This window comes from Lycium ferocissimum, unplaced genomic scaffold (genome assembly GCF_029784015.1).
Source record: "Lycium ferocissimum isolate CSIRO_LF1 unplaced genomic scaffold, AGI_CSIRO_Lferr_CH_V1 ctg797, whole genome shotgun sequence".
NCBI lineage: Eukaryota > Viridiplantae > Streptophyta > Magnoliopsida > Solanales > Solanaceae > Lycium > Lycium ferocissimum.
Window position 1 is genome coordinate 66257 of NW_026727035.1, and position 12296 is coordinate 78552.

The following is a 12296-nucleotide window of genomic DNA, read 5'->3' on the forward strand; positions in this document are numbered from 1 at the left end:
TGCTGGGGTCCCATGCAATCTGACAATTTCATTAACATACAACTTGGCGTAATCTTCTACTGAGTCTGTGGTCTTGACCGGAAAAAAGTGCGCCGACTTAGTAAGCCGACCAACGATCACCCAAATAGAATTATGCCACCTAGCTGAACGAGGTAGACCTGATACAATGTCTATATTGATCATTTTCTATTTCCAGACAGGAATATCAATATTTTGAGCCAAGCCACCAGGCCTCTGGTGTTCGGCTTTCACTTGCTGGCAATTTGGACACTTAGCCACAAAATTTGCTACATTCTTTTTCATATCGTTCCACCAATAAATCTCCTTAAGATCATGACACATTTTCATGGAACCTGGATGAATGGATACCTGGAATTGTGAGCTTCTGACATAATTCGCTTTCTAAGCCTATCTACATCTGGAACACATAATCTGCCTCGATATCTCAAGGTACTGTCATCTCCCCTTTGTTCAAAAGCTGTCGTCTTATGCTTGTGAATCCCCTCTTTCAGCTGCAAAAAGTAGGGATCCTCATACTGCTTCTCTTTAACTTAAATGACTAAGGAGGAAATGGTTTTATTCTGAACAACTACACCGCCATCCTCAGAGTCCAAAAGTCGAACCCCAAGACTGGCAAAATAATGAACTTCCTTGGTCATAATTTTCTTATCTGCATCAACATGAGCTAAACTTCCCACGGAACGCCGATTGAGAGCATCGGCTACAACATTCTCCTTTCCTGGATGATAGAGAATATCCACATCATAGTTATTAAGCAATTCGAGCCATCTTCTCTACCTAAGATTCAACTCTCTTTGCTTGAAAATATATTGCAGGCTTTTGTGATCGGTGAAAATAGCTACATGCACTCCATACAAGTAGTGACGCCATATATTAAGTGCAAAAACCACATCTGCCAATTCTAGATCATGAGTCGGATAATTCTTTTCATGAGCCTTAAGTTGTCTAGACCCACAAGAGACAACCCTACCATGCTATATTAAGACACATCCGAGACCAACTCCCGAAGCATCACGATAAACCACGAACCCTTCGATTCCTTCTGGTAGCGTCAACACGGGAGCAGAAGTCAATCTCTTCTTCAACTCTTCGAAACTCTGTTCACATGCATCCGACTATTGGAATTTGACTTTCTTCTGGGTCAACTTCGTTAACGGAGCTGAGATAGAGGAAAATCCCTCAACAAAACGCATGTAATAACCTGCTAGACCCAAGAAACTTCCAATATCTGATGCTGAGGTGGGTCTGGGCTAGTTCTTGACAGCGTCAATTTTTTGAAAGTCCACTTTAACACCTTCACCTGAAATCACATGGCCTAAGAATGCCACTGACTTTAGCCAAAACTCGCACTTTGAGAATTTCGCATAAAGCTCACGATCCTTGAGTGTCAGCAACACTATTCTGAGATGCTCTTCATGATCAGCCTCACTAAGGGAATACATCAATATGTCATCAATAAACACAATGACGAATAAATCGAGATAAGGCTTGAAGACTCTGTTCATATGATCCAAGAAAGTTGTTGGTGCATTCATCAACTCAAACGACATGACAAGAAATTCAAAATGGCCCTAGCGGGTTCTGAAAGTGATTTTTGAAATATCAACTTCCTTAACCTTTAACTGATGGTAGCCTGATCTGAGGTCAATCTTGGAATAACACTAAGCACCCTGAAGTTGATCAAACAAGTCGTCGATTCTGGGAAGAGGGTACTTGTTCTTAATGGTGACCTTGTTCAACTGGCGGTAGTCTATACACATACGCAAGGATCCATCCTTCTTTCGGACAAACAAGACCGGTGCGCCCCAAGGTGAGACACTTAGCCTTATAAATCCCTTATCAAGAAGATCCTTCAACTAAACTTTCAACTCTTTTAACTCTGCTGGGGCCATTTGATATGGCGGAATAGATATCGGCTTAGTGCCGGGAAGTAGGTCAATCCCAAAGTCAATTTCCCTATGAGGAGGGACTCCGGTGCAGTCATCTGGAAAGACTTCTGGAAACTCACTAATAACTGGTACTGACTGAAGAGTCGGAGTTTGGGCATATGCATCCCTGACTTGAACTAAGTGGTAAATATACCCTTCAAAAATCATCTTTCTGGCTCTAAGGTAGGAAATAAATCTGCCACTGGGTGCTACTGAATTAACCTTCCATTCAATAAGTTCATCGGGAAAATCAAAGGTTACTGTTTTGGTTTTACAACCCACTGAGGCATAACATGAGTCTAACCAATCCATACCCACGATTACGTCAAATTCTACCATTTCTAATTCTATCAACTCTGTTATGGTGCTGCGGTGGTAGATTAACACTGGACAACCCCTATAGATACATCTAGTGATAACTGATTCCCCAACTGGTGTGGATACATCGAAGGGTTCATGCAATTGTTCGGGTTCTATCCCAAACTTGTTAGCAATGTAAGGGGTTGCATAAGATAGAGTGGATCCTGGGTCCATAAGAGAAAATACATCGAAGGTGAAGACTGTTAGCATACCTATGACAACATCTCCATAATTCTCTGTATCCTGATGACCTGATAGTGTATACAGACTGTTCTGACCACCACTCGTATTGCCAGACTTTGCTGCCCCGCGCCCCTGCTGGGCTTGGGTATTTCAGGGAGCCGCAGAATTGGTAGACTGAGCTACATTTCCCCCAGAATTTTATCTTGCGGATGGGCAATCCTTCAGCTAATGGCTCTGCTGAACGCATTCGAAGCAACCACCCATGCTCGAACGGCATGCTCCTGGGTATCTCCTCCCACACTTGCTGCAAGTAGGATATGTGGCTGCTCTAAAATTCTGGCTTTTCTGGCTAAACTTGGACCTCTGAGATGGGACACTGACTGTAGACGGAGCAGGTCCTAAAGACTTATTCTTGAAGAACTGGGATTTTCGCCTCCCTGAGTTCCTCTCTGACTGAAATTTCCTGTAGACTTAGCCCTCTTGCTGAATTCCCTATCTTTCTGCTTTTGTAGGGCTTCTTTTTCCTTCAGCCTAGTCTCGTTACCTTGCACAAATGCCAGTATCTTAGAAATAGTCATCTTATCGTTCTGAGCAACTGTGTTGGCATCCCTGTGCAATTCGAGTTTAAGCCCAAGTACAAACCTTCTAACCATGGCCCTCATGTCAGGAACCATGTGAGGAGCATATCTGGACAATGACACGAACTTGAGATAATAATCCTGAATCGTCATGTCATTTTGCCATAGATTCTCAAACTCAATAGCCTTGGCTTCCCTGACCTCAATTGGCATGAAGTGCTCAATGAAAGCGTCTGCAAATTCATCCTAAGAAGCAGAAGATGCATCCTCCCCTCAGGACTGTTCCCATGTCTCATACCAAATATGAGCCACATCTTGCAGCTGGAAAGCTCCAAGCTCCGCTGCCTCTGTATCATTAGCATGCATCACTCGAAACACCTTCTGGAGTCCATCAATGAAATTCTGCGGGTCTTCATCCTTCTTTAACCCCACGAACACTAGCGGCTTCATCCGCATAAACTCCTGAGTCCTAGAACTATTCAACCCACTACTAGTACCTGAGCTAGGGGCCGTTTCCTATCACTGGGCCTGATTTGCCATAATTTGAGTGAGCAGCTGAATAGCTCCTCTAACATCGGCGTCCAAAGCATTGGGAGACGTAGCTACGGCATTAGCTGCGGCGGCTGTCTGGGCAAGAGTGCCCCCTTTTGTCGCTGCATCAACGGTAGCCCTCTAGCTAGTAGCCATATTTCTCTTGTTGTACTTTCTTTTCGGAGCCTTTTCTGAAATACATAATTCGCACGAGTTAGAACAATTCCTAAAAACATTGCTCTATCTGCACGAACTAGAGTATGAAAGAAGTGAAACAAATCCTGAATGTTTTAGTGGTCAACTATTTATATGTGTGGGCACTCACACACATAAAAGTGACCCCACTAGACACGGCTTCATAGACTCCCTAAGACACTTGAACCTAGGCTCTGATACCAAGCTTTGTCACGCCCCGAACCTAGGCCTGGACATAACACGGCACCCGGTGCCTGATCGCATGTAATTGAGCGAACCAACTGGCTGGTTGAATCAACATGTGATTCCAAAACATAACTGATTTATAAAATAAAACTAACACATGCCGATTAACTGGAAGTCTGACTGAAATATCATAATGCGGAAATACTTAGACAACCATGAATGAATTCTGTAACTGCAACCCTAGAAGATAACAGTTCTACAACATATCATGAAACTAGGGTTGTATTATGAGTCTAATTACTAACAAGTATGAAGAATGAGGCGTAGGGAGAATCATGAACCTTCCCTAACGTAGGTATTTAGCCTCACATACCTATATACGCTCCAAGTCTTGTAACTACGATGTCTGAAATTAAGAAAAATTCCAAAAGCCGAAGTCTTGAACCCTTAAATGGGCTTTCTTGAAAACCCTAAGTTAAAAACATTGAATTCATGCTTAATGTTCATAATCTTATGTTAGAATTCACTTGGGATAATTAGAATTGATTTAGCTTGGTGTTCTTGGTGATGGAGGAGAGGAACAGGTCCTTCTAGGGTCTAGGGACTTGTAAAAATAAAAGTTAGAACTGAAACCAGGTATTTATAGTTTCTAGTGCGGGCTGAGAAATATGGTCCGTATTCTGAATTACGTTCCGTAAACCTGGACCGTAATTTAACATATTTCAAAACAGAAACACTGCTTTATTTTCCTCCTCAAATAAGACCATAATTTACGGATCATATTCCAAAATACGGTCCGTATTTAACAATATAAATTCCCCAAGCCAAATTCCATAATGCACAGTGATTTAGATGCCAAATTACGATTTGAAATACGGGCCGTATACTGAAATACGGGCCGTATACTGAAATACGATCCGCATTCTGGGGGGTAAATCCCATCTGACAACTGAAGAGAAATTTCCAATTGCCACATTCTTTATCTGGTTTTCTAAGTCTAGAATCATGGTCAAAGCTTAAGTTAAAGGTCTGAGGTGTTACACCCATGCTCGCCCCAGCGAGACAACTGAAATCGGAGGAAAAATTTGCTAACCTTAGGAACTCACGCGACACTCGGAACCCGTCTAATCTTTCTTTACACATGAACCAGGCACACACAACACTCCAAAAACACATTATTACTAGATACCAATTAGATACAGCCAGATACCAATTTGAACGAAGTAGCACGATAGGAGTGAAAGAAAGGAAGTTTCCTAAATGCCCTATAGCCTGTCGCAGATGGGTACGGATGTCTATGTACCATTCCATGAGACTCTACTAGACACTGCTCTTGTACTCGTGAGATCGGTAACCTAAAGCTATGATACCAACTTGTCACAACCCAACAAGTGAACCGAGCGAGCTCCTACAAAATCCCACCTAGTAGGCGAACCCTTCCCAAACCAAACCTTTGAAATACGCACTATTAAAGAAGCAATAAGCTAGCCATTTCAACACTTGAATTTAAAAGAATGAAAAATAACAAGAAAATACTTTCATAAATCCACCAATCCCAAAAACGGGTCTAGACTTGTACAAGAGCATACTAAATCACAACTTAAGATGAAATACAACCTTAGATGAGATACAACCTTAAACTAGATACAACTTCTGTTCGAATGAGAAATAACAGAAATCTTGTGATATGACTCGGTGAGATCCTCGGGAGCTAATCGAATCTCGGATATAAACTTGTAACAATCTCTACACCCAAGAACGGTATAGCAAGAGTAGTATCAGTACAACACATGTACTGGCAAGCATCACAGGCCAACAACAATTAGCAAAACATATGTATCAGGTAGAAATCGACAGATAAGAATAATAGGAAATCAATCACAGTAAATAAGCATATTCAGATACTGGTCCACAACAATGAAATAAAATGTAACATCAATCTCAGGTCATGGGCCCCGAAAGAAATGTCAAATCCTTAAATATGTGTCCTCCTCACCAAGATCCCTACCAAGTAACCTAGCAATCATTTAATGAGCAATACATAACCAAGGAGCAAACAAGATAAGGGAATCACAATAAATCTTCATAATATCAAGTTATAACCTAGGTGGAAGCCTCTACTCCTCGAATCCGTAAAGTTATAAGTAAACGCCTTACAAGAAAACAACACTCAAAGAATCATCAACGAGAAAGACAAGGAAATGTATCATCAATTAGTTTAGACTAATATGTTACATGTAAACCGTCACATAAATAAACACAAATCAGAAACAAATTTTCTCCATCAAAGTTCATTTTGTGCTTCCTCAACTAAAAACGCTAGTCATAAATATTCAAAAACTCAAAATTCATATTCTCCTCACAAATAAGACTCTTTTTTTTTCTTTCTTTCTAAAATGCAAAAAGAAATTCCACAAAAAAGACTTGTATCTTGGTACGTATTATGCACGCATATGTGGCGCCAATTAATTTTTACTAAATTTGTACCAAAAACATCTATTTGCATATATTCTAAAACTATTTGTTTGAATTATAGAATAGACTTGAAGAACGAAAAGTTACTACTCCCTCTGTTCCAATTTAACTGTCTTACTTTCCTTTTTGGTTTGTCCTAAAAAGAGTGTCACTTTCTATATTTAGGAAGTTTACTATTCAAATATCCTACATTACAAGTTTAAAAACACCAGATTCAAAGGTTTTTTTAGTACATTACATACATCATTAATTTTGGACCACAAGATTCAAAAGTTTTTTTTTTCCTTTAAATTTTGTACCTAGTGAAACTAAGACATTTAAATTAAGACGGATATAGTATTCATTTTTCACTGACAGTTCAAACAAACGATATCGACGGTAGAAGAAAAGTCTATTGTGCAATCAATTTAATAAAAATTTTAACCACGTGGCAATGGTTGTGTGTATTTTTGACTGCCAGTTCAGAAAAACTCTACCGACATAACATGAAAATTCTATTACGCAAATATAAACATTATCTTTGATTGCTTTTAACAAGTATTAGTGAACTTTCCATGTACATCGACAAGTATCGAAGACCAAACTTTCTCCATTGAACTTTTTCTTTTAAACAATGATTTCACATTTATAATCTTATCCTCTTCACCTATTCTTGCGCAACTATAGTATATGTTTCTGATTGATATCAAGTTCAAAAGAACTCTATCAGCCTAACTAAAAAAGTTTATAATGCAATCAATCTAAGAGCTTTTATGTAGCACATAGCCATTATCACCATAATGAAGTCGGAGGCCAAAGAAAAACATATTTAGAAGATGTTAAAGAAAAATATATTATCTTATATATAGTCAGACCTCTCTATAACAGCACCCGCATCTAACAACACCTCTCTATAACAATCAAGTTTTTGTGCAACTGATTTTTTATGTTATATTTTACTTCTCTATAATAGCATTTTTCCTATAACAGCAACAACCAACTTTATAACAGTACACTCTTTTTTAAAATTACCCCCCCCCCCCCCAATATAGCAACTATCTTCATTTTTTTAGTAACATAATAATTAACCATCTTTAAAAAAATAGAATATCTATGATTACTAATAATAAATGTAGACATTTTGACCAAATATTTGACCCTTTAGTACACTACAACAACAACATACCTAGTGAATCCCACAACGTGAGGTCTGGGGAGGGTAGAGTGTATGCAGACCTTACCCCTACCTTAGGTAGGGAGGCTATTTCCGGAAGACCCTCGGCTCAAGAAAAAGCAAAGGAAAGGTCAGATACGAGCAAACAATTCAAAGCAATTATGAAAATGAAAACAACAAAAGTGAATAAGCCATGATAAACCATTCTGTGAAAACAGATACTCGCCGAAATCAAGGGACAAGAAACTATAGAGCAATGTAACTACTTATAAGAAAGGATAAACGCGACTACCTGCGAGCCTTTTATCCTAATCTGAGTCCTTCATACCCTCTTATCTAAGGTCATGTCCTCGGTAAGCTAGAAATGTGTCATGTCTTGTCTAATCACCTCTCCCCAATACTTCTTCAGCCTACCTCTGCCTCTTCTAAAATCGTCCATAGCCAGCCTCTCGTACATCCGCACTGGGACATTTGCATCTCTCCACATCACATGCCCAAACCATCTCAGCCTCGCTTCCTGCATCTTGTCCTCCACCGAGGCTACTCCTACCTTATCTCGGATAACTTCATTCCAAATCCTATTGCTCCTAACGTGCCCACACATCCATCGCAGTATTCTCATTTCTGCCACTTTCATCTTCTGAACATGAGATTTCTTGACTTGACAACACTCCACTCCATACAACATAGTTGGTCTAACCACCACTTTGTAGAACTTGTCTTTAAGTTTTGGTGGAACCTTTCTGTCGTACAACACTCGGGAGGCAAGCCTCCATTTCATCCACCCTGCACCAATACAGTGTGTAACGTCATCATCAATCTCCTCATTTGCTTGTATAATAGACCCAAGATACTTGAAACTATCTTTCTTCTGTATAACCTGGGTGCTAAGCTTCACTTCCACTTTAGCCTCATGTACTATATCACTGAATTTGCACTCCAAGTACTCTGTCCTGGTCCTACTCAACTTGAACCCTTTAGACTCCAGAGTTTGTCTCCAAACCTCCAGCTTAGCATTAACTCCGCTGCGAGTCTCGTCAATCAGGATTATGTCATCCGCGAATAACATACACCATCGCACCTCACCTTCAATTTGCCACGTCAATCCATCCATCACTAAGGAAAATAAAAATAGGCTAAGAGCTGATCCCAGGTGCAACCCCATCACAACTGGAAAGTGCTCCGAGTCTCCTCCTATAGTCCTTACCCTGGTCTTGGCCCCATCATACATGTCCTTGATCACCCTAATGTATGCCACAGGTATACCTCTAGCCTCCAAGCATCTCCATAGAACCTCTCTCGGCGCTTTATTGTATGTCTTTTCTAGGTCGATGAATACCATGTGTAAGTCCCTCTTTCTCTCCCTATACTGCTCCGCCAGTCTCCATACAAGATGAATAGCTTCTGTAGTTGAGTGCCCCCGTATGAATCCGAACTGGTTCTCTGAACTAGGAACGTCTCTCCTCACACTCATCTCCACCACCCTTTCCCACACTTTCATAGTGTGGCTTACCAGTTTGATCCCTTTGTAGTTGTTGCAACTTTGAACGTCGCCCTTGTTCTTGTAAAATGGAATCATTGTACTACCTCGCCATTCTTCGGGCATCTTAGCCGTCTTAAAGATGACATTAAATAACCGAGTCAACCACTCTAAACCTGCCCAGCCTGCAGTCTTCCAAAATTCCCAAGGAATCTCGCTGGGCCCAGTCGCTCTTCCCCACTCATCCCACTAACAACACCCCTAACTTCCTCAACCTTTATACTCCTACAATATCCAAAATCATGACACCTCTCGAAGTACTCCAAATCTCCCAACACAATGTCTCTGTCCCCTTCATCATTCAAGAGTTTATGGAAGTATGACTGCCATCTCCGTCTAATGAGAGCGTCCTCCACCAGTACCCTGCCATCCTCATCCTTGATGGACTTCACTTTATCCAAGTCACGCACCATCCTCTCCCTCACCTTGGCTAGTCAGAACAAGTTCTTATCCCCGTCTTTGTCTTCTAGTTCTGCATACAGGCATTTAAAAGCTGTTGTTTTTGTCCCCGTAACCGCTAACATTGCCTCCTTCCTCGCCATCTTATACAATTCCCTATTCATCCGATTCTCCTCATCACCCTTGCTATCTACTAGCTTCGCATTCGCCACCTTCTTTGCTTACACCTTCTCTTGAACTTCTCCATTCCACCACTATCCCCTTAGTGCTGACCACGGCTACCTTTCGAGACCCCCAACACCTCTCTAGTTGTTTCCCTAATGCAACTAGCCTTCCAATCCCATATGTCGGTCGCCTTCCCACTACTCTCCCAAGCTCCCATAGCCCTCAACTTCTCCCCCATCTCCAGGGCACCCGTCATGGTCAAACTCCCCCATTTAATCCTAGGCCTGTCATCCACGACCCTCTTTCTCTTCCTCATCTTGATCTCTAAATCCATCACTAAGAGCTTATGCTGGGTCGTTAGGCTCTCACTCGGAATCACCTTACAGTCTTTACAGAGACCTTTATCGTCCTTCCTAAGGAGTAAAAAGTCTATCTGCGTCTTAGCCACCGAACTAAGAAAGGTTACCAAGTGCTCCTCCTTCTTCGGGAAACTCGAATTGGCTACCACTAGCCCAAAGCTTTTGCAAAATCCAACAGTGGAACTCCTCCTCCGTTCCTGTCCCCGAAACTACAATCTCCATGCACATCGTCATATCCCCCCGAAATTGACCCGATGTGTCCATTGAAATCTCCTCCTATGAATAGCTTCTCAGTGGGTGGTATACCTCCTACCATCTCATCCAAATCCTCCCAAAAACGTCTCTTCCCCTCCTCGCCCAAGCCCGCTTGCGGCACGGAAGCACTAATAATGTGCAAAATAAACCCTCCAACGACCAGCTTAATCGTCATCATCCTATCATTGACTCTCTTAACCCGGACCACCTGGACACTTAAGCCACTATCTACTAAAATGCCTACCCCCTTCCTATCATTCAACCTACCTGAGAACCATAACTTATACTCGTCTACATCTTTAGCCCTAGATCCTACCCATTTAGTCTCCTGGACACAAGCTATATTAATCCTCCTCTTCTTAAGAATCTTAACTAGTTCGATGGACTTCCCCGTTAAAGTCCCAATATTCCAAGACCCTACTCGCAGACTAGAAACTCCCTTAACCCACCTACCCCCTCCAACCCTCACCCCCGTCCGAGAACATGACCCTAGTCTACCATCATCTACCAAAGCCAGTAAAGCAAATATAAACTACTCAAACAGGCAGGAATCAATACTAAAACACAAGTTAGCAATAATCTAGATGAAAGTCTAAATACTACAACAAGAACGATATAAGTAATGTAAGAATGTAAATTAGCTACAAGGATAAAAGACAGAGAATTAAAATTAAAAAAGGAAAAAAAAAAAGAAAAAAAGAGAAGCAACCGGAGGTACCAACTCCAATTAGACAGAACCTACGCACGCCTGATTCACTGTTCATTCTGGAATCACTGTTCACGTCGAAAATCTCGAATCTGCCGGACTCGGATTCGCGGGCACCAAGAGGCGATAAAAAGGAGCGGAGAACACAAAAAAAAAAAAAGGAAGGAGGGAAGAGAAAGAAGATAGGAGAAGAAGAGGGGTGGGTATAAGGCTATCACAAACCCTAGGAAAGAGACAGCTTACCTGGAGAGCGACCTCACGGGAAGGTTCTTTGGCCGGAGTTAGAGGGTGGGGGTGGGGGTGGGCAGGGGGTGGGGGATGGTAAGAAGATCGTTGGGTTATCTTCTTAGAGAGAGAGAGAGAGAGAGGGACCAACAGGAACTGATCCTTTAGTACACTATTTATGACTAAGTTTATTATATGAATATATAATTTTCATGATTTAAATATTTTCCTTCACTATACAAAGTGTGATTGAGCTTAGAATTTGACAACTAAAAATGAAAAATTAGATTTTATGTATCTTTTTTGCCTATAACGGCGAAATATTATTTAAATGTTAATGTTGTTATAGGTGTATAACAATCATTCTCTATAACAACCAAAAAAATTTAGACCTAACGATCTTTGTCACAGACAGGTTTGACTCTATAAAGACCAGTGACTAAATACAGGCCTTGCACGCTTCCACACGTCAACTATTACAAATCTATATCGGGAACAAAAATTACAACAACAGCAGCATACCCAGTGTAATCCAATAAAGTGGGGTTTAGGGAGGTATAGTGTATGCAGGCCTTACCCCTACCTTGGAAGGTAGAGAGACTGGTTCTGGTAGAACCGCGGCACAAGGACAAGCAACTCATAGCAGTATAAAAAGTCTTGGAAAATACTATAAAATCATGATAAAGCAGTATGAAAAAAGGGCAATAGCTACCATAAATTAATACGACAATCGAAGTATAAGAGACAACAGAAAGTAGCAGAAATCGAAGGACAAGAAACTATAAGAGTAATACTATGACTACTAACTAGTATGAGCGAATAAGTAGGACAACGCAAAACTACCGACTACCTTTCTAACCTAATATGTGTCCTTCAAAGCCTCTTATCTAACGGCATGTCCTCGGTAAGCTAGACCTTCATCATGTAATGTCTAATCAGCTCTCCCCAATATTTCTTCGGCCTACCTTTACCCCTCCTGAAACCGTCCATATCCAACCTCTCTCACCTCCGCATTGGGCCATCTGTGTCACTCCTCT

At 41.2% G+C, this 12296-nt stretch overlaps 1 protein-coding gene across 1 annotated transcript; it reads right to left on the reverse strand.

Annotated features, from left to right (window-relative positions):
* Positions 1–10221: 10221 nt before the first annotated feature.
* On the reverse strand, positions 10222–12281 carry LOC132045797 (uncharacterized). Its single transcript, XM_059436378.1, has 2 exons — positions 12225–12281; positions 10222–10860 (listed from the first exon to the last, which is right to left on the reverse strand). Exons 1-2 carry the CDS (start codon positions 12279–12281, stop codon positions 10222–10224), a joined length of 696 nt encoding a protein of 231 aa, XP_059292361.1.
* Positions 12282–12296: the final 15 nt, after the last annotated feature.

What these genes read in the sequence shown, in the direction of transcription:
- LOC132045797 (XM_059436378.1), bottom strand. Translation starts at nt 12,281, where the DNA reads ATGGCCCAATGCGGAGGTGAGAGAGGTTGGATATGGACGGTTTCAGGA. An exon ending in CGGTTTCAGGAGGGGTAAAG is followed by an intron (nt 10,861 to 12,224) that starts GTAGGCCGAAGA and finishes CTGTTTGAGTAG; the next exon opens with TTTATATTTGCTTTACTGGC.